Source organism: Pectinophora gossypiella, chromosome 10, assembly GCF_024362695.1.
Source record: "Pectinophora gossypiella chromosome 10, ilPecGoss1.1, whole genome shotgun sequence".
NCBI lineage: Eukaryota > Metazoa > Arthropoda > Insecta > Lepidoptera > Gelechiidae > Pectinophora > Pectinophora gossypiella.
Window position 1 is genome coordinate 8,040,372 of NC_065413.1, and position 22,597 is coordinate 8,062,968.

Sequence of the window (22,597 nt, forward strand, 5' to 3'; positions counted from 1 at the left end):
TGTTCACAATTAAATAGATCTAATTTTAAAGTCAGAGCTTCAATGAATCTGTCTACTCTACGAATTGTGATAGGTCGGCTTACTACTGTAAAACTCTGTAACTGTTCTGTGACAGTATAGATTACACTTTGCCCAAAGTGATCTGACTTGAGCGATTTCACTATCGACTTCTGCAGATATGGGCAATTACAAAATACGTTATCAATACAGGTGGCCGATGTATCTGTTATTCTAGTCGGCTCAAAAAATACGTGATCCAAATTAAATGATTTAAAAAGGCCCACAAACTCAACACTGTGACTATCACTTTTTAAAATGTCTATATTGAAATCCCCACATACAATTACACATTTCTTGCACTTGCAAATAATTCGTAGAACATCCTCCAAGACTTCGCGTAAAGTTTTAAAAGAACTGGTGGGGGGGCTGTATGCGCATACTACTATATACTTATCCAGCTCAACACAGGATAACTCAATGTGTCTTTCAACCGACAGTCGAGCTATGTCTTTACGTTCCTTATATTTATAATGTTTCCTTAACAAAATCAATGAACCTCCACAGCTAGCCGTCTCTCGATTGAAAGCACTCACAATATGGTAGTTCTCGTAGTTACATAACATCTGGTATTCCTTTTGAAAGTGTTCTGTTAGGCAGACTACGTCAAATTTGGTTTTTTCTAAAAACAATTCAACCATTGCTAATTTGCTGGAGAAACCTTGAATATTTTGATGAAAAATATTAAAAGTCCTTTGTTTATCCTTTGTCAATTTTTTGCCAGAAACTCCCACCTTGTTTTGTCCAATGACAATGTCAGCGTTAGGAGTATCTTTTGCCCTAATGTTTAGGCATGGGTATGTAAATGCGTGGGATAATAATAGACACTAACCCTTCAACAATTTGCACCTGAGTCTTTTTCAGGTTTTCGCGTCATGTTACAAGTCCTGAGACCGAAGCGTGGGAAGACGAGACTATCCACCCATACTCCTGCACGATTTTCACTTCAATATATCCCTAATCTTTCAATTCCAGTGCCAAAGGGATATTAAGTTATTCTATGCTGATTTGCTGTAGAAGTCGACTTAGGTATATGACCAGTCCAACACAACGATCCATAGAAGAAGGAGAAGGTTTTCTGTCACTATACGTCATCATTATCAGCCGTACGACGCCCACTGCTGGGCATAGGTCTCCCCTAAGGATCTCCACGACGATCGGTCCTGCGCTGCCCGCATCCAGCGGCTTCCCGTGACCTTCACCGGAGTTTTAGGCGGATGAGACGTTCGTTTTGTAAATATTGACGAATCAACTGCAACTATATTACCTATTGAACAAAGATATTTTATGGCCTTTGAATTTTAAATATTTTTTTGAATACTGCAGTAAGGATTGTTAGCGGTGAATATATACGTTACTTTTTGTGTCAAATACTTACATTGAGTTTTTGCTCTGTATTGAATGGCACTCACTAGTTTTGCTATCTAGCTCATATCAGTAAATAGAAATTCCATCGTACATCGGAACTTTGATGGTATCATGGCTGACAGATAGTTATGCAACTGCATATCGAAGTTCTTCATTAGAATTCGTGAAGTGAGTATTGTCGTATATTGATAAACATGAGCTGCATTCAAACCTATAAAATTACATGGTAGTTACATGGTATGATTCAACGTAACATGAACAGCTTACGAGAATACACGTCCCACTGCTGGGCACAGGCGTCCCGTCGATCAACTGGTAGGAAACATACTCCACCATGCTGCTCCACTGTAGGTTGGTAAAGACGGTATGACTATTAAGACATTATAATAATATATATTTTTTATAATAATATAGGCTCGCGTTTGACCACAATCTAACCTGATGGTAACTGACTATGTGGTCTAGGGTGGATCACGCTTACCTAGCAAATGCCTATTCACTCTAGCCTTTAAGACTCCATAAAATATGAGATCTAAAATGTATAATATGTTTTATTAAGGGCTATAATTAAATCATATTAATTTGACTTTGTAATAAGGCTCCCGTTATAAACAAGGCAAAAGCTATGGGAAATAATTAACTTAGGTACCTACTATGTTTAAAAATAATTTGCGTGCTAGAGAAATTCAAATATCTGTTTAAAATTGTTATAATTGTTGTTGGGATACAATAGTTGGTTGACAGACCACACCACAGAATTTCAATTACTATAACAGACGTGAAACAATAAAGGACGTCTGCAACCTTCAGAGTAGACTGAAGATGTATTGAAGACATTTTGCCAATCCGCTTGCCGAATGACAAGCAATTTGTACCCCTAATTTTAATTTGCCTTAAGCCATTATTACGTTTATTGGACCAAAAATATTTCTCTTTTTGCTTTTGTCTGAAAGAAATGAAAAATTGCAACGGTAACGTTAAGTGAATATCAAACATCAACTTTAGTTCAATTTCTTTGGCCAAGGTTGATATTTAAATGACGCATTTTCTCCTGAGAAAAATCGGCTTTGTTTGAATTTTGTCATGTTGTGTGGAGTTATTTTTATGACTAAATCGTATGTTCTTAAGAGAGGGGAGTGTGAAAGACGCTGTATTTTACGACATGTAATCAGGATTTGACTGCTTTGCATTTAAGTAATTTAAATAAACAGCGTCTCGCTTTTTATTGAAAGTGTTTTTGATGACATCATTTATTTCAAATGCTTTTTCATCATTTTTTATCGTATTCCTTACCAGAAGTAAAATAAAAAGAAACTTCAGCGCAATTTAAAGAATACAAAAACTCTTACCATCAATTTATTTAACTCGTCAAACTCTAGATTAATATTTTAGGAAGAAAAAACTTACAACATAACAAAAACAACAACAACAGCTTACTTTACTTTTTAGTTTGTTTTTTGGGGGTTTTTTTATTATTATTTTTTTTGGGTTTTTTATTTTATATTTTTTTATGATTTAGTACGTGAATTATTATGTTAGTATTTTTCTTTCCGCTGTAGAATAACATAGCTGCAGTTTTTCTACATAGTTTGCGCGGGTAACTACAATAGTCTCCTACTAGCACTTTATAAATAGTGTGAAAAAATAACTCAATAATATTTGATGAGTTGGGGATGAAGAGAGGTCGTTGGACTTACTTTCATTAAGTAGTTCGAAAAACAGAAAATACCCACCCAGACGATAGCTCGCAGCTTCAATAGTACTTACCTAACTGATTTAGTAGACTTGTTGCCATTGTTTTTATTCTATGTTATTTATTATTCGTTATTTAAATATATGACTGTCTATCCGCCCCCATATTGTCTGCACACTTATGTTATAAAAATATTTTTTCTTCGAATTTAGGCTACAGTGTGTAAATTTTCATTGGTTTAGGCGTGGCGGTAACAGACAGACAAAGTTAATTTCCAATTTAATATCAATTTGAATCAGATAACTTGTTTCAGTAAAAAGTAGTTGACTTCTTTAATTTTCAAGGGTCGTTGATATTTGCTTAAAGAGCCAAGTAAATAGATCGAAAAACATATTTTAATTTTAAAGTTTACTCAAACTGGACTGTTTACTCAGACTGGAGGTCTGCCAGTTTTGCTTCGTGACTTCGCATACAAAAATATCCCCTAAAAGCTACTTTGTTAAATGTAAACTATAACTCCTGATTTCAATCTTTCGCAATGTACCTACATCTTTCAGGTTCTTAATTGGTTTGGCAAAAATGTAAACAACTACGTAATAAATATTTTTATTGAAAAGGTTTTTAAGTATATAAGTATTGCTACAGCGTCGACTCCCTGATCCATTCAAAGTGTTATCCGCTGTATGCTCACGTAATAAAAACATGACGACACCCTGACTCGCCGTTAATCTGAAATTGAATCTGTCCAATGCGTGAGACTTAACACAGGAATATATTCCCCTTTATTATTCATAGCACAATGTGCCACAAGGATTACCATATTTCCGATTGCCACCGTAATAGAAACAAGACACACCCACTTACATTTCATAGGTTTCTTATGTCAAGGTAAACCAACACCACACGGCTCTTTTCTGAAACTTTTGCCGGGAAAATCTATGTTGTGATAATAAATCTTATCATTTCAAAATGATGTGACTATTTGTCAAAGAATATGAACTCAAGACATAAAAATGTAGAAAAACCTATAATGGATCGATTTTAGTGTAAGTGTGAACTGAAGTGCTGTGCAATGGATTCGGAGATCGATATCCAGAATTTCCTTAACTGCACTCAGCAGATTCTGGGTCACGACAAATCACTGGAACACCTCAATGTGACGCAGCTACTCGACCTGCTACCCAGCCAGATCCTCGAAGACATCAACCTCAAGTACGTACAAGTAATCTTACCTACATTCTCATTGCCACTTTGTCCTAGATGAATGTGATGAACGGTATGGTGACAGCTGATCAGCTCACCGCTTATAGTTCATCATATTCAAAGGACATATACCCACTGTCAGTTTTTACGACATGCCTGAGAAGACAAGCAGCTGAACGTGTTCTATATAATTAATTACTAAAAAATCTGTTCTGGAATTGATCTGCCGAAACATAGGATTATTATTTGTGGTTTTAGTTATAAACCAGCTTTCCACCCACAAATTTATCAATTATTGTGTCAATCAAAGTTAAGTTTTAAAGCAGGATACAAACATTGCAAGGCATATGCCTCGCACGCCATACGCCGCATGCATTGGATCCCAATGTGTACGTAGAGTAGGCATGCGCTACGCATGTATTTCACACAGCATGGCACATGCGTCACAATGTTTGTATCCGCCTTGATTCGTTTTATACAAACTGGACTTTAAAAAAGAAAGGTAAACATGAAACAGTAGGATTAGGGCCCTGTGCTGGGAGGTTTTCTGGCCACGTCTTTCCCTCAGCGATACATCTACCGATGTGGTAGTAGTTTTACAGCTAGTTATAAATATAATATGTAATTTATTTTTTGACGTTCAAAAAGCGTTATGTAAGCCAGTTTTGAAGAATAAATATATTTGTTTTTTTTCGTGTGTGAAATATCAGTCAACTATATGGATTGGAATCCGTATCGAATACATGTATAACGCCAAGGATGTTAGTCCTTCGAGGGGCTGATTTTATGCTGTTGTAGAATGCTGTTCAAATATTCAATGGACTACCTTACACACGACAACTGTGTGAATTGTAGCGTTGACAGCGACTCCCCGAACGGCGACTGCTTGACATCACGTCTGTCATTTACATGTACAGTTCAAAACACAATTTTAATCACGCTACATTCAATCAATTTAATTCAATAAATCATATTTCTGTTAAGGAAATGTTTAAATATTTATGTTATTTTCTCTATATCTAATCAAGATAAACACAAAAGAAATGCAAGGGGTATCCGAAAATATAGACTTGTTCTTAAGAATTGAGAATGAGGCGAAAATCCTTTGCTACTAGGCTGCTAGGTAGAATTTGAAACTATGTAAACAAAACACGTAACAATACTTAGGTATATTAAATTTTCCCCTATTCTCCACATTTTATCATATGAGATGATTTAGCTTACAATATCTTTAAATAGTGATCACTAAGAACTAAATAATTTAAATGTAGTTCTTACTTCTTACAACGAATTCTCAATTTTACTGACTTAAGCAATCTCACCGAAAAAAAAATGTTTATTTCCGAAAAATCTGAAGCTTTTTATGCTCTCTGCCATCACTCCAGTTTTCTCTCTACAATAAAATTACTATTGCGATGTCAATTGAAAGTGGAGATTACAGGCTTTCGTGAGATACCAGACGTTTCTAGGTTTAATTTTCAATTCATGGTTCATTCATCGTTTGCATTTTTGAAATGTACCATAGTTCTGTTTATGACAGCAACAAGTCTAGCCTTTGATCACAATGATCAACAAGTTGCTGCTATATTTGAACAGATTGACAATAGATGTCCAAAACATTGGTATACATTTCCACAATTTTTTTCTTGATTAAGATAAATATTGTTGACATCTATGATTCAATGATGTCTAATGAGTACATCCCTAATTAACCCCTAGTAAATCCATCCCTAATTAATATTCGTCACGCATCAAATAGACAAGTCCAAAGATTAGGCAGAAGATATATAGACTGATGGGGAATCATATAAGAAAGTATCTATGGGTCGCATTATCCTAATATTGAGGATATATGAGGGTTGCTCTTCCTACCAGGGTTCATGTTTTAGTTCCTATGCCTATGTGAAATGCAATAAAGAATTGAATATTAACGACCTCCGTGGTCCAGTGGTTGAGCGTTGGACTCACGATCCGGAGGTCCCGGGTTCGAATCCCGGTAGGGACATATCACAAAAATCACTTTGTGATCCCTAGTTTGGTTAGTACATTACAGGCTGATCACCTGATTGTCCAAAAAGTAAGATGATCCGTGCTTCGGAAGGCAAGTTAAGCCGTTGGTCCTGGTTACTAATGGGTAAATCAGTAAGGACTGATTTAAGTAAGTAGTCGTTACATGAGCTATGTCAGGGGCTTTTGGCGGCTGAATTAAAACCCTGACACCAGGGTTGATGAGGTTGGTAATTCACCCCACAACCCACACGATAGAAGAAGATTGAATATTGGCAGATAATATCAAATCAACTAAATCCCAGTTTATAGTGGGCGATGGATTCAACCCATTGAAATGTTCGCTTAATGCAAAATCGGTCGCTTGAGTAATAAAGATCAATACCTAAGCTTACAAAGGCTATAATCGATTCGTGGAAGTTGGGGTGTTTGAACAAACGATGGCCAATTTTTGGAAGCTATTCAGTATGCTTGACAATATTATTATATTATTGACAGTCCTCCTACGCATCTTTCGAAAGTGGAACAGATAATATTCAAGCAGTCATAATTGGGTGGAATCGTTTTGATACCTGTTCCTTTTGTTACATCATTGTTGAGATCTGATAGTCGCTCATCGGACAATCTTTTCGAATTTGCGGAGGCAAAATTTTCTTTTAATCAGATGGAATCGTCGTTTGAACACCTCGACTGAATACAAAGTACCCAGTGATGTTATTAGGCTGATCGGGAATCGATATCGTTTTTATTAGGGTCACTTGTACTATTATTGTTTTCGCGACCAATGATATTAGGTTGCCTAAATGGATTTCATAAACACCTGTTTGTAATACATATTCAATTAGTCTGGTCATGCTCACACAACTCAACAATATCGATTTACAGTAAAGTTCCGCCCGCACCATTAATTTGTGCATACAATATTAATACACGAAAGCAATAAATCTTTTACCATTAATTTTAACCGGAATTCCAAGCTTTTAACGTAATGAAGTTGAAATGTTACTCGTATGTCAGTTCAATTGGCTTTCAATCTAATCAGGTGAGGTAAGAGTGTTCTTAAAGCGGGTGTTGTTGCGTTTTTATCGCTTCCCGAAGCGGTTACGGAGCGCGTCCGAAGCGTCTCATAAAGGACTCGAAGGTCATTTGAAGGGTACTGCGCCCTTTTCGAACTCGTATAGGAAACGACGTTATCTGAATATTTCTACCCTTGTTCTAAATCTGAACAAAATAATGTGTACGACAGAGTGATTCGGTTCCGGTGATGTGATGTGTGTTAATATCCTGGTCTAATGGGAAATGCGTTTCCGATTTCCAACTTCAACGATTTCATCAAAAGTTTCGATTCGTGTCACACTTTCGCATGATTATATCCCTATTGGATTCAAATATGATGAGTAGTGATAAACAGGAAATTAAGAGCGGAAATTGATGTGTGTATCCATGCTGTTGGGTTCTTTCCACTCACCGCACCTTATTTTTGTTATTCATATATTTATTTGTATTTATCATACATTGTCATTATTTATCTATCATACATTATTAACATTAAGTTTAGTTGAACATCATTATTTTATAAAAAAAATAATTTAAATTATATACTTAAGTAATTCAAGATATTTTGTGTAACAATAAGTAGAGAGCAGTTATTGTTAGTGTAAGATAAATATTATAATATATCTTATCTTTTCACTGACGTAATAGTTGGTGAGCCGTATCGCAGTCTATAATGGTCGAGACAATTGTGTGAGTCACTGAATAATGAAAAACCTTGCACGTGTTACGTTCTTTTTGTGAGAGAGGGCCCTAATGATGAATATAAAACTGAACATTCTGACAGTGTGTACGATATGAAAGAATTCTGGTTCCTTTTCAGCTTCAACTTTTACCTCAAGCCCGGGTCGATGAGAATTTTGACCAGCTTCCTTTTTTGTTCTATTACTTCGAATTCTTAAATTAATAAATAAAAATATCATTTAGTTCCATTCTGCGTAAGCAAAATTATCTAACCTGGTAAAACTTCTTATGATGTTCACTTGAAATTGCGTGTAAAGTTACAAATAGGATTTGAAATCATATCTACAAAGTAACGTTTCAGATCCCACGCAGATAGGTAATTTATTTACTTCATTGGATTCGGAGATTCCAGATGTCCTTCATAATAAAAAAGTTAATTTACTTTACAGTTATGATCGCGTCATGATTTCAGATTCCAACTTTCTTATCTCGCCTGCGTTGGAGTTAAATTCGGGTTTGTCAACAGAAAATATCTTGTTTCTACTATTGTTTTAATTAATGCTCTCGTAACTCAAGAAGTTTGGTCTTGTTTATGACGGCTTAGTCTTGCAGCGTTGTCGTGTGAACTTGAAAGAGTTTTATTCTTTTGCTTTGATGTGCCTGGCGTCTACCGCGAACTCGTTTGGTATTTTACGTTTTAAGACCTACCTGTTTGAAGTTCAAACTGAAGTCAAATTGTTAAAGTATACAGAGCTGCGTCTTAATAATTCACCCAAGGCCCGCTGGCACCCTATTATTTGTGATTATACGATGATGATGACATTGGTATTCCAACCCAGGACTTCTGCCATAAGGCAAATCTACAAAAAAAAAAAACAAAAATTCAATCGTTGAAATGTAATTTTATTTTATTTCTCTGTTTGACTAAGAGGTAAACTAACAACCATATGCAAAGTAAAGAACACGACTAGCTGCTTATCATCTTGGGTAAGTATATCGTAAAAGTTGACTTGGGGATTGTGAACTTCCTACCATGGTGAAATACTTATGTGCTTATCTATTATGAGCGATGGGATGGTAATCTTACACCATATGGTGCACATCCATTTTAGAATTGTTATTGAAATGATATACTTACTTATCAGAATATTTTTACTTTAGGCTCTGCTCTGATAAGCGGACCCTGTGAAAACAGGATAACGGTAGGCTGATGAGGCTCTGCTCACCTTTATAGAAATGGGATCGTCAATATTCGTGAGTTATGCCTATGAGTCTAACTGCACGCTGTAAAATTGCGATTTGAATGAACCTGTCGGTTGTCAAAATCAAATTGTGCTGTCCGAAGGCCCGATTTTTTGATTTGATATAACATGTGTCTATAACTAGTGCTGAAAATTTTACTCACAATGCATTTGAAAACATCTGAGATCACGCACGTTATCCGTAAGGAGGTGAGCAGAGTCAAACATAATCTTAAGAGAACTTACAGCGTCTTGTGATACACTAGGACTACGATTTCGTCATACGATGCGATTGTCGTATGATTACTGAAAACGGGAAAGCTTTGGAATTATTTAAATGTAGACATTCTTTTGTCTTTTTTTGTTCCTCGTTCATTCTATAGGGTAATTGACACCCAGTTGTCACCCAGTTCATTTTGAAGTGGGGAATACTTCATTTCGTTACGCTTTTGAAACAGGATAGGTACTATTGACTGAATTTGGAAGGTCGTTTTTCTGTCGCCGACTTTAGGTTAATCCTATTTCGACAGTTCATAAAACAAAAGACGTTCTGAAATGAAAGTATCTTTGAGGATAATAACATAATATGTTCTTAACATAATCATATTATGATTATACATCAATGCGGACTCAAATATCTTTGTTTAAGGCTTTCAAAAGGTCAAGTAAAAATAAAAATATTTTATTTTAACTGACATTCATACAGCCGTAACCAAAACCTCAGTGTCTAGAAAGTTTAACATTCTGCGCAAATTGACATTAAAATATTCAATAAATACTTTTACAACGTCCACAACTAAAAAGCCATTTTGTATTTTACATAAACATGTAAACATACAGCAGTACTAAAGTTTCAAACACATTTTGTTGGTTGGGTTGGGTTGGGACGTCAAAGGAACTTTGTAGCGATTTATTGTTATAAAAAAAATAAGGGTCCGACCAACCGTGACCTAACTGGATTAGGTCCTTTTAGCAAAACGAGTACAAAACTAATTACGACCTTTCCACTAACAGATGTTCTCCATACAGGCTTAATTCCGCAATTTTATTATTTTGGGTCCAGCGAACTATGAGCGAATTTGAAAGTTTTACCTATAATATCAACAACTTTCATCCAATTACGAGAAACTGACCTCTCCATATCAATAAGAAGAAAATAGGGTGGGAGAGGAAATAGGTTAGATTAGATTAGTAAATAGAGTGAATTCTGAAAATTTTTAATAAATAGACTAGAAAATACTAAGCTATATCGTCACTATGCAATGACCCCAACAAACGTAGAACTTTGTTTTACGTTATTAATTCGTGGTAACGATTTCTTCAAAAAGGAAAATGGGATTATTTTTATGATATAGAAGCTTAAACGTACTTATTTTACGTAGTTCTCTAGGTAAGAAGTAGGTATACTTGTAATGGTGATGATACGATGTAGGTAAACGATTAATAGTAAAAAGTAGTGAATTACTCAAAATAAAATGCTTATTTTGTAATAAAACATAAACAGCGTATAAACGTTACACGGCACAGGCCTCCCCCAACCGGAGGGGAAACAAGAAGGGGGGGGGGGGTACTTTATTTCTTCTTATCTAAAAATTTATTTTCTTTTTCTGCATAAATATTCGGATTATAATTATAATACACTCCAAACTATAACTCCTCTGATGGACTGGGAGTACAGGAAAAACATAGAATGCGTTCAGCTGCCTATCTTCCTGTGCATGTCGTAAAAAGCGACGAAGGGACAGCGTCCTGTCAAACATGATGGATCACATGTAAGATCGATAGGCTGATCACCTATCATCATACGATTTATCATTATGCACTTAGGACTATGTATCAAAAGTGGCTGCAAATAGTTTCCTGATTATTTGTAGTTCTGCCCACCCCTTCGGCCCGCCCGTGAGTCCCCGGGCCCGGGCGTGAGTTTATGTATGTATGTAATTATAATACAATGATCTTTTACATCCTATCAACAATAATCGCAAACTTATCAACATATATCTACCTATGTATATTTCCAGCTGTCAAATACGCACTCGCTATGTAGATAGATAATTAGGTACCTACACATGTTCAATATTTTACATCCTTGAGTGAAGTTGTGCGTAAGTACTGAGATAATTACTTAGTAAGTGAGTCGTCTCGTAGGTACTTAACGCTTAAAACAAGGCTATGTTTAATGTATATAATGTAACAGAGTCTGAGTGAGTTTTATCACCTCAGCTAAACTACATGATTACTTGTGAAATAGGTACTTAAGTGTTATGATGCGATACGTTCATAATCTTACGGTTTACCTACTCCACTTCCACTTCGTTCATGAGTTTATACGCAGATAGGCACTTAATAAACTACTCAAACTTTACGGTTTGGTATTTTAAAAAAAAGAAAGAAAGAAAGAAACATTTATTACTTCCGGACATCACAGACACAGACAGACAGGTACATTACATTTAACACATGACAGAAACCACAAGGAAATCAATAAGTACACAGACAAAAAAAAATATCCAAAACAAAAAGAAAAACAAACCAAATCATAAAAACAATAATAATAAAACTAAGTATTCTAAATGCAACGCACTGACGGCCCGATCATCTGCGGTGGAGTCCAGAATAAAAGGACCTCGCTCAGCATAAGTCGCGGCGTGAGCCACGACCCTGGTATTCTGCGGGCCCTGCCGAGTGAGGTATTTGATTATGTGCTTGAAATTAAACATAACATTACACGCCTCCACGTATGGGTAGACTATAGATGTAAGGCCGGTTTAAAACCATTTAAACCAATCCGTTTAAAACTGAAATCAACCATTCATTTCGGTTTGTAACGGCTGCTGTTGATGACTATGTTTTTCTTAATTATAACTACATTTTCTTGATTTTACCGAGGTAGGGGTATAACGGAGTACCTATAAACTGTGTAAAGAATTTTTGAATGTGTAATAAGTATACTGTTATTGATAATAAATACTTAGCGTGTTTAGTTCTATAGGCAGTTTTTATTAATATTCTATAAACTAATGATACGAAACATGACGTCATGTAGGCGACTTTTCAACGGTTTAAAACGATTTATTTGGGGTTTAAAACGGCAACATTTGGTTTAAAACGTTTTAAATAGGTTGTTTTACATCTATAGGGCAGACAGTGTCGTATAGTATTAGGTACAACCACTCCTCGCCAGCCATGTTTAAGAACCCTGCAATAGAGGGTGCGCCTATCGACATTAGCAGGGGTTAGAAAAGCCACATCGAAGCAATAGGCTAGTTTCCAACTAATCAATTCAGATACTTTTTACTAAACGTTATAACACGAAATTACTATGAATTTGATTTGTATTAAAAAGCACACTGTGACGTCATAGAAAAATGTGATAAAATGTCGGAGTTATTATTACGTTTTATTGGCGAAAATAAATAAATAAGTGAAATAGAAAAAAGAAAAAGATTTTCGTTAGTTTTAGATTTTTTTTATAGTTAGTTTTAGGTCTTTATTTATAGTAATCATAAATTCATAATTATCTTGAACCTAGTAACACGACCCAATTCATCTAAAAAGCAATATATATATTGCAATTTGACGTTTGCCCTATAAATTAAGTGCGCAATGCAAACAAATGTCAAATAGCAATATTGCTTCTAGATTAATTTCTGGATGAATTGCTTCAACGTGGCCTTTTTTACCCCCTTGGGCACAAATATCGGAAACCAGGAAATCAATTATCTATGATTCAAACCCATAAAATCGAATTCAGTGGTTTAGGGCGCGAGCCTGAACACTGCATTCTCCGAACATTCGAACAGGGCTATAACGGATTATATAATTAAAACTTTCCCTTTCATGTTTTAAATTATGGTAATCATAATTAGGTACGCTTCTTGATTTATAATCAAATTAAGAATTTTCAATTTGAGGTAACGTCAACTCATCCTAAACAGTCACATTAATGATTTCTGCCCCCCGCAGCATGAGACACGTATACCTATCGCGCGAGTTGCGATGTATGAACGATATTAGCTATGCGACAAATAAAGTAATTCTAATGGTTGACTTATCACATGACGCGGCATCATGCAATGGGAGCTGGTTTCAGAATTACGCGGCGATGAAAGTTTTATTAAATGAATCATGATAAAATCGTCCCGCGAAAGGTGGCTTATAAATTAAAACATGTTTTTATTCGTATGCGTGCTTTAACAGATAATTCGGAGATGTACAAACATTTATTTTGTTAAAATGCGTTGATAAAATATATTAATTCAAGATTTTTATGGCATTAAATAATAGAGCACGACGCTTTTTTGTAGAGATTGTTTTTCATTAGATATCTAACTAGCGACCTGGGGACATTTATTTTTTATGAGTAAATTTTAGTGGGGATCCCTAATTTTTTCCAGCATAGAAATCTACGTTATCCCTGAGGATACTAGACGAATTTTTGAAATCAATCCAGTAGTTTATGAGTTTATTCAATACAAACAAAATTACGAATATTTTCTTTTTTATTAGTACTTACTTATAAACTAAACTATACTAGTTTTGCAAAATATAAAATATGTTTTACACTTGACAATACAGTACTTGAAACATAATCGATCAAAAATATACCAATTTCTAATTCGCAGTTGGGTACCACTTTGCAAAATGAACCTGCATTCAAACGGTTAGAATTATGTTGCTACCTATTACTTCTCTTTATTATGATCATAATAATAATGGGTAGATGTGTTGTGCCTGGTTGAATAACAAGGGTCATCATTTATACCCATAAACAAAGATAAAAGATGCCTAAGTTTGTTATCCATGAAATAGAAGGATAGATGAAGGCAAAATGTAAACAGCGCCATCTGTATTTTGTTGGGGAACGTCGCCTGGAAAGTCCTTCATTGGTTCCTTCAAGTCCATGCAAGATGAGGTTCCATGTACCATTACGTAAAAACGAAAAAAAAAAAAACTAAATACCTCTTATGATTCTAGGTACATATTTATTACCCAAAGCACATAATTAACTTATTTAAATCGATACTAAATTCGACGTTGAAATATTACTTATTTACCCCTTAGTTATTGGCATTGATTACTTACGTTAATTAAAAATTTTGTACGTATAATTACAGAATACAGCTAAGCCGCCGAAAACGGAAAAGTTTCATTTCAAATAGGTGTTCGTAAAACATGTTCATAATTTCCCCTGACAATTATTCAATTAATTAATGTTACATTAAGTCTGCTAACAATTATTAAATAAAAATAGATTTTGTGTTTATGTCCCGCCTAGTTCATCCATCATTATAATCATATTCACCTCATCATTATCATCATCTCCTTAGTGGTTGATTGAGCGAAGGCCTGTGCCTAGCAGTGGAAAATTTATGAAAATTTTCGTGTTTTTTTAAATTATTTTCATACTTTTGCGACGGAAAATTTCACTTAATATCAACTCAAAATCATCGTCTTCATCATGCCTCAAAGATTTCGGTACGATGTCACTAACAGCACAGGCTGTTAGCCTAAGTATACAGATACTTAGGCTATTTATGTTATGTACGGTTACGAGCAGCAATATGCATACACTTTGGTACCATGTCACATGACGTTTTTTGACAAATTGCACTGTAAGTCTCACTAAATGTCAAATATGTTAGTGGGACAGAGTCCTAAAGTGGGTGCATTATTTTGCTCATGACTGTAAACTTACTGTCAAATTAAAAAAAAACACGTCTGAATATTTTTCCAACCAGTTTTTCGACGCATAACCTAAAAAGGTCCTCTAAAAACTTACCTACTATTACTAATTAAAATTTTAAAGAGGGAAAAAAGTACTAAGATGATGTTTTGTTGAAAAAGCATTTCTGAATACAGTACTGATAAATTTCTTAAAATTTCCGGCTTTTCATAAAGAAACACGATGGCTTCAAATACCCTTCAAGAATTTACAAGTCAAAGAGTCAAGTTCTTTTATAAGTTCTTTTGTAAGTCAAATTCTTGACAAGACAAAACAATATAATGTCGGGTTTGATTTTGGGGGAAGTCTATAGCTAATTCAAATTTAAATTGAAAAATTATGTTTATTTCGTAAACTTTTAGTCGTCAATTTTTACATAACGAATGTCTCATCCGCCTAAAACTCTGCAGCTTCTCACAACCTGTATAGCCGAGGAGAAGTAGTTGCAAGAAAAACCCCGGCACAGGGCAAGATGTATTTTTAAAAATAATAAAAAAAAAACATAAGACGCTAGACTGAAATATTGCTTTGCCTACAGGGTCCGGCTCGGCAACTGCATGGGTCTCGGAGAGCGGCCTTACAGCCCTCCCTGGTGGGGGCAACTGGCGTGGTTCATCATCTTCGCCATCATGCTGCTTCTAGCTGTACTAGGCAATACACTCGTTATTTGGATTGTACTTGGTGCGTAGACAACATGTAAATATTTAACACTTTCACTGACCGCTTGTGCGCGATTCAGAATAATGAGTGATACTTGGGATCTAGGTACTACCTACGCCTTTATACGTAGCGTCAGAGAAGGTGTTAAAACGCTTCGATTAGAAACTTGAATAAAGTTTCTTTTTTACCGACTTCAAAAAAGGAGGAGGTTCTTAATTCGACCGTATATATATATATTTTTATGTTTGTTCGGGCATAACTTCGTCGTATATGAACCGATTTTGATAATTATTTTTTTGGTCGAAAAGAGATATATTTTGCAGGGGGTGAGTACTATTTCGGTACTATTTTTTGGCGTTTAAATCAAAGCGAAAGACCTTGTCGTTAACTCTCGTCAAATTTCGCTCACCGTCAAGCTAGCAAGTGCAATAAAACATGGCTATAAATCCAGAACCGTGATGGTACTATTTTTTTTACAACAGGTACTATTTTTTTCAATAAGAGTACTATTTTCTGGTATGGTCAAATTATTTTTTCGTGCCCATTTTTTTTTTGAGGCCGCTAGCTTGACGCACACTGGATTTCACCTCAAGTCTTCGTATGTCAATCCTCCGCCGGAGGTGGTTGATGCTCTATGATGTCAATCCCATACATTATTATCCCTCTCACTGTCGCTTTTTGAGGTTATTGGCTTTAATGGCCATAGACGAGAAGTTTGTTCTGTTATCAAAAACGTGGTTCAGTACGGCGTAGCTGTAACGTAGCAACTAGCGCGTAGCGCTTTTCGAAGCGTAGCAGTTGCTACGTTACAGTTAGACGAGACGCTCCTTGTAATAATAATAATATATTGATTATTTTTTACCGGTTTTATTTATCTTTTATACATCTACTCACCCTCTATCTCTTGCTTGCAGCCCACCGTCGCATGCGAACGGTAACCAACTGCTTCCTAGTCAACCTGGCGGTAGCAGACCTTCTGATGGCGACCCTCAACGGAGCCCCGAACTTCGTGTTTCTAGTAACCGCCCACTGGCCCTTCGGAGCGGCTACTTGTACTGCTAGTAACTTCACTGCCAACCTCACTGTGTCCGCTGGCGTGTTTACCCTAGTCGCTATTACTGTTGACAGGTAAATCTCTGTCTATTATGCCCTTAACATAAGTACACGAGTATATTCCAATTAGTGTAGTCAGATGCACATCCATCAAGATAAACTAAGAACCTCACCAGGCTTTCTTATTATGCTTTTAGGTTTCTAATTACCGTACTTTTGTACTCATATGCTCGGCAGACGTAGAAAAAACATAAAAATGAGGGGTCACTTCACCAATTATGACATCTTATGACTCTTAGCTAAAATATCAGTCGTTGAACACTACTACCCTCTTCGTATTGGATTTTACTACTCTAGGCTGTACAGATCAGATGACAAACATGTTAAAGCCCTGAATTTTTCTCAGAGAAATCCAAATAAGGGTGCTAATACACGGAGTTAATGACATCGCAACGACAACTTTAAGAGATGATTCAGGCCATTATTCCGAGTTGATATCAAATGGAATTTTGCGTCGCAAAAGCACGGAACTGAAAACAAAATACACTAAAATTTTCATGAATTTTCTGAAAAGAAATTCCATCTTCTTCTTATCGTGTGGGTTGTGAGGTGACGTACCAACCTCATCAACACTGGTGTCAGAAATTCCATTTGATATCAACACTCATAGTACGTACTTCTATGGCTACCTGTACGTACTTCTACGGAGTGTAAGTGACATCGTAACCATTACTGAGGAGTATGATTCAGCCCATTTTTCTGAATAATTATTATTTTTTGTCGAATTTTCCAACGCAAAAGTATAGAATTGAAAATAATTTGAAAAATAGTGGAAATTTCCACATAATATTTACTCAGAATCATGGTTGGAATCACCCCCCTCAATATTCGTTACGATGTCACTAACACCCTGTAGGTATATCAAATAAATGAGGGTGCAAATATTTCTTGTAAAATGTCTATTCAAAAATTAAGTAAAGATTATGTAGGTAAGTGTACACATTGCGTTCCGCTCGCGTGAATGTGTACAATAAGTTTATTTTTGGTACATACCCTTTTTGACGTCCGTCCTTTAATGTTGTATTAATGATCTAAATTTGTCCAGTTGTTAATTCGTGAAAAGTAACAGAAAAGTTAGCGGAATTCCCTTCTCATTTATAATATTAAAGTATAAATTTGACAGGTTAATAGGCTGCTGTAACCACTTATTAAAAAGTAATAAAGTCCTTTTCTTACAATTCAGTAGTAGTAGAGAGCCTTTGCAAAATGGCGAATCATTCCTCTTATTAGTTCCATATAGATTGTATGCCGTTAATGTTATTTTACTTCGTATATACGAATGGTCCCTCATTAATCACAACCAATGATAAACTTACGTACGAGGAAATTGAATCTAATTTCGTTCAGCAAAATTGGTTCGATGTTCGAACCTATGTGGCTTAATATACCTATATATTTTCACACTTGTGTTTATTTATATAATTATGTATATATATGTATGTATATACGGTTTTTTTACACTTTGTGCTTTCCCACTTTTATTGACCTTTCACACTATGCGGGGTTGGCTGGAAGAGATCTCTTTTAGAGATAAGTCCACCTTTTGTATCTAATTTTTGTCATTAATTTAATTATTATGTACAATAAAGAGTTTATTATATACTTTTACGAGTTGTGCGATAGTAGAATTTTAAAGATATAGTGTCTACATACGTAATATTTTAGTAATATAAATTATAATTATAACTTACAATATAATTTAAATATATCCTAAGTAACATTTTGGAGATGTGTTACTTCACAGTGTTCCAATATAGAAATGTTGGTACCTATTAAATTCGGGAGTCCATAGCTGAATCACTGAATGAAGTTCCACTTTGTAACCAACTATTGTGTTACCTAAGGCCAGGCGCACACTACGAGTTTTTTGCCGCGCGGCAGAAAAAGCAACGGCATAATGTCGCACTGTCATATTGTACCAAACAGTTTTAAATTGTATTGCGCGCACTTGGCAGAGCCACCGCAGCGGCGCAGTATTACAGTGCGACATTATGCCGCTGCTTTTTTGTGCTGCGCGGCGAAAAACTCGTAGTGCGCGCCTGGCAATATAATCGCTGTCCGTGCAGGTTGTACGCTAGCACTCACATCTACAGTGGTACTTATCGGAAATAAATCTGTCATCATCGAAATCCGCATAAATGCACATTAGTTTAGGTACATACATAGCATGCATGAGATTCACTCTAATAGCTAATCAGTCAGTGGTTGGCACCACTTGAATTGCAGGCAACCTTGTCCCTAACACTATCTGTTATTGTAATGTTAATTGTTATGGATACACTAGAAAAATAATATTGAGGTTTCTAACATCATTTTTTTTTAAACTGAATAGTTTGCGCGAGAGAGAATTGACGTTTCTCACAGAGGTCATTCTCAATTTGTAGGTTCAGGCATCTTACAAGGAAGTTTTCCCTTAATTTATGACTTATCACAAATACGAAACTCAAATATTTACATAGCATTGTTAGAATAATTATTTCTACCTACGTGCTTAAAAAAAACAGCTGTTCAAATTCATAAATTTGTTGAATAATGAACAGAGCTTCAACATTTTTAAAACTGGTACTATTCAGCGACTTTGTACTAAAGAGGTTCTCTTTTAGGGAAATTAATGAAAATGTTCATTTAGAACTGAGCAGGAGCCCTTAGCTCCCCAATTTGTCCGGCATTGCGGTTCGAAGCAAATATACACAATAAGTCACGTTAAAAGACCCTATTTAGGCTAGTTCGGTTTGTCGATTGGAATCCATTGTTTTGTAAGGTACTATTAGATGTAGCAAAAGCGATCGCCTAGAACATGTCACTAAAGCTAATGTGACAACACAATTCTCTGGAATTCTTTATCTCCTGTAGTTGTCATAATGGTTGATATTGAACATTGAAATCATGTAAAACTTAATGTATTAAATATAATCATTTATTGGTGCTAATTCCTGTAAATACCATCTAATTTTATTTTAAGTTATATCTGTCATTTTCTTATCCGCCGAAAAGGAAAGGGACGGATGATTCACAGCTCTTAATTTTAGGAAGAATGAGTAAATGAATGAATAACCCGGGCGAATAAAAAGGTACGTCGCTGGTATGCAATCCGTTTGACGTGCTGTCTACTTAACTGTGTCGGGTTATTGACGGATGTAAAATTTTTAGACGGTTGGTTTAGATTTGTGCTTAAAATTGACGTGTGTTCCATAAATTTTATGCTTGTCGATTACCCGTCCCTTTCTTTTTCGGCGGATAAGAAAATGACAGATATAACTTAAAATAAAATTAGATGGTATTTACAGGAATTAGCACCAATATCTTAACTGTGCTAAAACGGGATCCTATTACTAAGGTTACACTTTGCTTTGCATCCGTCCGTTCATCTGTATGTCCGACCTGTGTGCGAAATCCTCGCTCCATGAAGTCGACTGAAGGTTTTGAAGAGTATTGTGTAGAATTCAATGCATATACGTCATCCCGTCGTTTATGAATTTTCGTTAATTGCATTTGAAGACTTATCGAAACCTACGTCTAAACTACATACATACATACATAAACTCACGCCTATTTCCCACCGGGGTAAGCAGAGACTATAGAATTCCATTTGCTTCGATCCTGACACACTTCTCTTGCTTCCTCCACATTCAACTAAAAACTAATACTTATAAATAACATAACAAATACTTTATCGCACAAACAGGAAAAAACAAAATATAAAAGAAAAGATAAATAAAAGGAGTACAATACGCGGCCTTATTGCTAAGTAACAATCACTTCCAGGCAACCTTTTCTTTTTTTTATATACCTACCGTAATACCTCAGCTTTCTACAAGCTGAAAATGTTTGGTATCACACCGAATTCCTTTTGGTAAGTACAGATGTAAGCCTTTGTTAGCAAAATGCGGTTGTTCTTGCCGAAAATTGTGTTCAGCAAGATTTATTGCTTAAAGGGAGTGAAACTAGGTTTACACCTACTGACTTGTATACGGCTTTCTGTCAGTCAGTAGGTAGTTCCTCTGACTTTGATCGTAATCTAAAAGTGAGTCAGTTTTGGAGCTCCGTCATTCTATAATGTAATTATTACGAGCAGTGAAGTGCTGTTTCCGGAAATGTTCCCACTTTGAGAACATTTCCGGCTTTAAAAAGGCGCAAAACTAATCTAAAAAGAGCTTTATTACCTATCCTTTAGGTAGATAAGATCAGAGTACAGAAATAAATTGAAAATGATAAGCAGCCAGTGTCCTTACTATTAAAGAGATTTTACAACGGGAACAAATATACGATCTTGTCGATCCGATTACTCTAGCTATAGAGGCGGCCAATCAGCTCGCGACACCAAACACTTCGGGACCCCGACACCGACCCCTTCGGCGTCGTCGACGATTCCCCTCAATTAGCGCTTATCGCTATCGACCCACTAGGATCGATTAATTCTTTCAAATATTTTTCCTCCCAGACGACGCCCTGAGCCGAGGTACGCGCCCAACTGGGCACCCTCAGGCCTGTTGTCTTAAACGTTGTACCGGGTGAGAGCCTTCAGCGCTCCCCATTTGTCCGGCCAAGTAGTTAATGCCATCTGCGGCAAATCTACAATAAGTCACGTTAAAAAAGAAAACAGCGGGAACACTGATCACAACGATGAATGACACGATGCGTTGTGATATAGTGATACTCAGCAGGTACGGTCATGAGCATCGATATGCATACACTTTGGTACCATGCCACATGATGTTATTTGACAAATTGCACTGTAAGTCTCACTAAATGTCAAATATGTTAGAGCGACAGAGTCCTAAAGTGGGTACATTATATTGCTCATGGCTGTACGTTGAATTTAGAGCAGTAACGCCCTCTATATTATCTCTCTATTTAAGCAAACATTTAAGTCATTTATGCTAAACTTCTGCGTATGCGCTTAACTTTTGAAGTTCAGTGTTATAATTAAACTACTTTGGAATTTTGGCTTCTACAAATTAACTTTACCGAAACTTTCACTCCGTGTTTGCTCTAATAATATTATGTTATCAATGTGTAATATTATATTCACGTCTTAGTAACGTAATAGGTACGTGTATTAATTCATATTCATGGCTTTACACAAGCTGTGCGAATTCGTGTGGGTAGTTATCCTAGTAAGTACTTACTTATCTAAATGAATGCATTTAGTGATAGAAAACTTTTATGAAACGTCAAAACATGGAATTTGTATGAAAAAGCACACTGTCACGTCATAGAAACTTGATTAAAATTAAAAAATATGTTACTTAAATAGAAAAAAGAAAATGTTTTTGTCAGTTTTAGATCTGTCTATATTTAGCACTAACAGAATTTCATAATTTATCTTTGACCTAGGAAACTACCTAATCGGAGACTATGAAATACGTTCGATATATTATTTGTCAAATAGGCCTGCGGGTGAATGACAATCGATCGAACGTAAAACGTGTTTGGTTTGTTACCAGAAGGCTCAATTATGTAGGCAAATAGGAAACGTCGAAACATCCTGTGTGTATCGTAGCGTAAGACCGGTTTACTGACAGGTACCTACTGGCAGTCGATGTGTTTTTTTTTTTCAGTTGGGGATTATTTGTTTACAGCTCGTTTCTATAATCATATCATTTATTGCGTTCCACATGGTAGAAAGTTGGTAACATAGGTGAGTAACACATATGAGCTCGGATTGGGCACAGCAATTACAGTTTAGAGGTATAGAAATAGAAATGTTTTATTGCGACCATGTGTTCGTACAAATTGTGGTGTTGTAAAAATACAGAAGTATTATATTCTCTCTCTCTATTTAAGAGCTGC

General features: G+C 35.7%; 1 protein-coding gene across 1 annotated transcript in view; it reads left to right on the forward strand.

The window, feature by feature from the left end:
* The window catches only part of LOC126370474 (tachykinin-like peptides receptor 86C), an 84,244-nt gene that overhangs the window by 17,805 nt on the left and 43,842 nt on the right, over window positions 1-22,597 (forward strand). The window contains exons 2-4 of the mRNA XM_050015346.1: window positions 3,992-4,330; window positions 15,570-15,712; window positions 16,606-16,819. Of these exons, the coding sequence (XP_049871303.1) occupies window positions 4,191-4,330; window positions 15,570-15,712; window positions 16,606-16,819 (497 nt within the window). The 5' untranslated portion in view covers window positions 3,992-4,190. The remainder of the gene's footprint in view (window positions 1-3,991; window positions 4,331-15,569; window positions 15,713-16,605; window positions 16,820-22,597) is intronic.